The following is a 3213-nucleotide window of genomic DNA, read 5'->3' as shown; positions in this document are numbered from 1 at the left end:
AGTTTCTTGCTGCAGTACCCACAGGCCCAAGAGTGGTAGGCTAAGCAACCATGGACTGAAATCTCCAAAGGTATCTCAGAGCTACTCTAAAATTCTTTGTGATCTTACTATACAGGTTTAAGAATATAAATGACTGTTAAACACAGATATTCAACCAAAAGAGCCTATGACCCAAGCCAGATGAATGGGCCACATTATGGATGGGGAGGTTACGTACCTGGCCCATCAGCAACAGGCTGTGTGATAGGCTAGAACTAGTTCTCCACGCCCTGTCCTTTCTTTGTGGTCACTGCCAGATTTTGCAGGGAACCTCTAGTCATCTCCAAGTGTCTAAGGCCACCAAACAACACTTTTCACATGACCAAATCCCAAATACAGGCACAGGGTGGACAGGGCAGTCTTAGGAACTTTATTGAGGGTCTGTTAAATTGAAATGCTTTGCAGTAGAGCACAGCCTGTGGGGGTGTAGTCTCTGAGGTGTTTCTTGCCTATAGACTGAAGCAGACTTAATTTGTTCCTTATTTCCTGCTGTCTGGTGGTAAAGAGATGAGGAATAGAAATGGGAATAATGATCAAAGGAGCAAGGATAAGGCTTGGTCTTAAAGGAAAACACCTAACGGCCTTAACTTCACCCAGCTACTGCATGGCTGTTGATCACCCAGCTGCTGAATCAGAAATAATTTAAATATACTCTTGCCACATCAGCAACAGAACTCTAGGCCAAAATGTGACCCCGTCTGCATTAGGTACCAACATTACAGCTGCCCAAATCACCAGAAGAGACAGGAACATTTTGTCCACCTCACTTGGCTCGAGGGTAGCCCAGGCTCCACCCGAGAGCAGACCATCAGGCAGGCTTCATTTGCGCTTCTTCTCTTGTGTGCTGGTGAACCAAGAGTCTAGAAGTTTCTTGCTGTAGTACAGCTGCCAGGCATGCACTTGGACCGCCAGTACCAACACCAGGTACATGACAGAGACAGCAGAAAACCCAAAGAGGAAGCGGTAGGCCTTGCCATGGCGGTAGAGTTGCTGTGCGGCGGGGAACATCTCCATGCTGCCATAAATGAGGGGAGCGATGGAGAAGAGCCCCATGCTGATCATGGAGAGCACCAGGTAGCTGATATTGTTACGAGGGAAAGAGAGCAGGCCCAAGAGGGAGGGTGCAATGCTCAGCAAATACGGGTACTCCCACTGATAAGGCATGGCCACCTGATCATGTGACAAGAGCCTCAGGTGTCCCACGCTCATCTTGGCAACCAGTAGCAGCCATAGGACCAGATGCACGTAGATCAGCTTCTTGATTTCATACTTGAGAGTCACACTGTGGGGCAAAGCACAGGGAGAAGCACCTTTCATTCAAATTCTTCTATATGCCAGGCAACTGTACTGGATACAAATTTGAATGGCAGTCTCTGACTGAGGCTGGGCACAAGGAATCAAGAGAAAAAAAACGGCAGAGAAGGCTATCCAGAAGTGGACTGTGTCAGATAGGTCCTCAAGGCTGAGGGAAGATGGTCATTCTACACAGACAAGAGCGTACATATACAAAAGCGTAAGGAGGGGACCAAGTGGTTGAATATGGCAAGAGCACATGCGGAGGGGTGGTAAAGGGGCATAAAACTGGAAAAACTTTTTTTAAATTGGTTATGGGGCTTGAATTCAGGGCATGGTTGCTGTCCTTGAGCTTTTCTGTTCAAGTCTAGCACTCTACCACTTTGAGCACATATCTCCAATTAACCACTAAAAATTGGGAAGTGGCACTGTGGCTCAAAGTGGTAAGGCACTGGGCTTGAGCAAAAGGAGCTCAGGACAGTGCCCAGGCCGAGTTCAAGCCCTATGATTGAGTGCAAACCCCCCCCCCCCCCCCCCCCCGCCCCAGAGGGGGAAAAAAAAGAAATTAAACCCTAAAGAGCTTGTCATTCTTCAAAACTCTAGAAAGATGCTAAGAACATTTTGAAAGAACTCAATGAATTTAAGAAAGAAAAATAGGCGGGGTGCTAGTGACACCTGTAATCCTAGCAATTCAAAAGCCAGCCTGGGCAGGAAAAGTCCCTGAGACTCTTACCTTCAATTAACCACCAGAAAATCAGAAGTGGCCCTGTGGCTCAAGTGGCAGAGCGCTCACCTTAAACTGAAGAGCTGAGGGACAGCACCCAGGCCTAGAGTTCAAGCCCCACGACCGACAAAAAAAGAAAAAAGAAGGAAAAAGAAAACTCTTCAATTTTTTTTTATTTTAAAATACTCGTTTTCGAAGATGTGGAAAACTGAAAAAAAAATGTCACCTCTAGACTTCAAACTCTTGGATAGCAGGGTCCGATATTGCTTTTTTTTCTCTTTAATAATGAACTTCTTTCGTTTTGCCAGTCCTGGGCTTGCACTCAAGAGCCTGGGTGCTGTCCCTGAGCTCCTTTGGCTCAAGGCTAGCGCTCTACCACTTGAGCCACAGCGCCACTCCCAGCTTTTCCTGTGCATGTGGTGCTGAGGAATCGAACCCAGGGCTTCACGCATGCGAGGCGAGCGCTCTACCACTGGGCCCCTTCCCAGCCCCCGAGCTTTTTTCTTTTTCCAGCTCACAGCGCTTACTTACATCCTTGTACATTAGTTCTAGGTTGCACATCTGACCTGGAACGTGGGCCCTCCGTCTCGGGCCTGCCTGCCTGCACTTCACGTGCTCCTTTCCCCTGGTCCTCCAGTACCGTGCGGGGGAGTCGCGGGTGGCGGGGAGGGGGCCCGGCGGCGCGCGGGGCCCGGCGGCGGGCCACACCCCCCACCGCGGCCCGGCCCGAGGCCTCCGCTGCGCGCCTCGCTCCTCACCTCATCTGGTAGTGCATGGCCACGCGCTCCCGGTGCTGGAAGTCGCTGCCGTCGGTGCCGGCCGCTCGCGGCCCTGCCCGAGACGCCATGGTACCGGATCCGAGCCCCGGAGCGCCCCCGTGCCGGCCCGCGCCCACCGCTCAGCCCCCCGAGGTCCCCACGCGCGGCCTCAGCCCAGCTACCCAGCGGCCCCGGGCGCTGGAAGCAAACTTCCGGCCTCTCTGTCTCTGGAGGACCGACTCGTTGGTCACTGCCCCGCGCATGCGCCCTCGCTCTCGCGGGCCTGCCCAGTTCCCCTGGCGAGGTGCGTGCCGAGCCCCGAGCCCACCGTCGGCGTCTTTTGCTGCCACAGGCTCGTCGCACACTGATCCTTTCCGAAGCTTCGTTATTGGCTTAAGA

At 52.3% G+C, this 3213-nt stretch overlaps 1 protein-coding gene across 2 annotated transcripts; it reads right to left on the bottom strand.

Annotated features, from left to right (window-relative positions):
• Positions 1-388: 388 nt before the first annotated feature.
• On the bottom strand, positions 389-2978 carry LOC138824795 (protein jagunal homolog 1). Of its 2 annotated transcripts, none has more exons than XM_070019076.1 (2): positions 2815-2978; positions 389-1321 (listed from the first exon to the last, which is right to left on the bottom strand). In XM_070019076.1, the coding sequence occupies exons 1-2, from the start codon at positions 2901-2903 to the stop codon at positions 859-861; spliced, it is 552 nt and encodes a 183-aa protein (XP_069875177.1). In that variant the 5' UTR covers positions 2904-2978; the 3' UTR covers positions 389-858. The 2 variants fall into 2 exon arrangements, with proteins under 2 accessions (XP_069875177.1, XP_069875178.1); XM_070019077.1 differs by lacking the exon at positions 2815-2978 and adding an exon at positions 2066-2085.
• Between the last annotated feature and the right edge of the window lie 235 nt (positions 2979-3213).

This window comes from Dipodomys merriami, unplaced genomic scaffold (genome assembly GCF_024711535.1).
Source record: "Dipodomys merriami isolate MVZ:Mamm:240054 unplaced genomic scaffold, mDipMer1.0.p SCAF_13, whole genome shotgun sequence".
Lineage (NCBI taxonomy): Eukaryota > Metazoa > Chordata > Mammalia > Rodentia > Heteromyidae > Dipodomys > Dipodomys merriami.
This window is presented reverse-complemented; position numbering and strand designations above follow the sequence as displayed.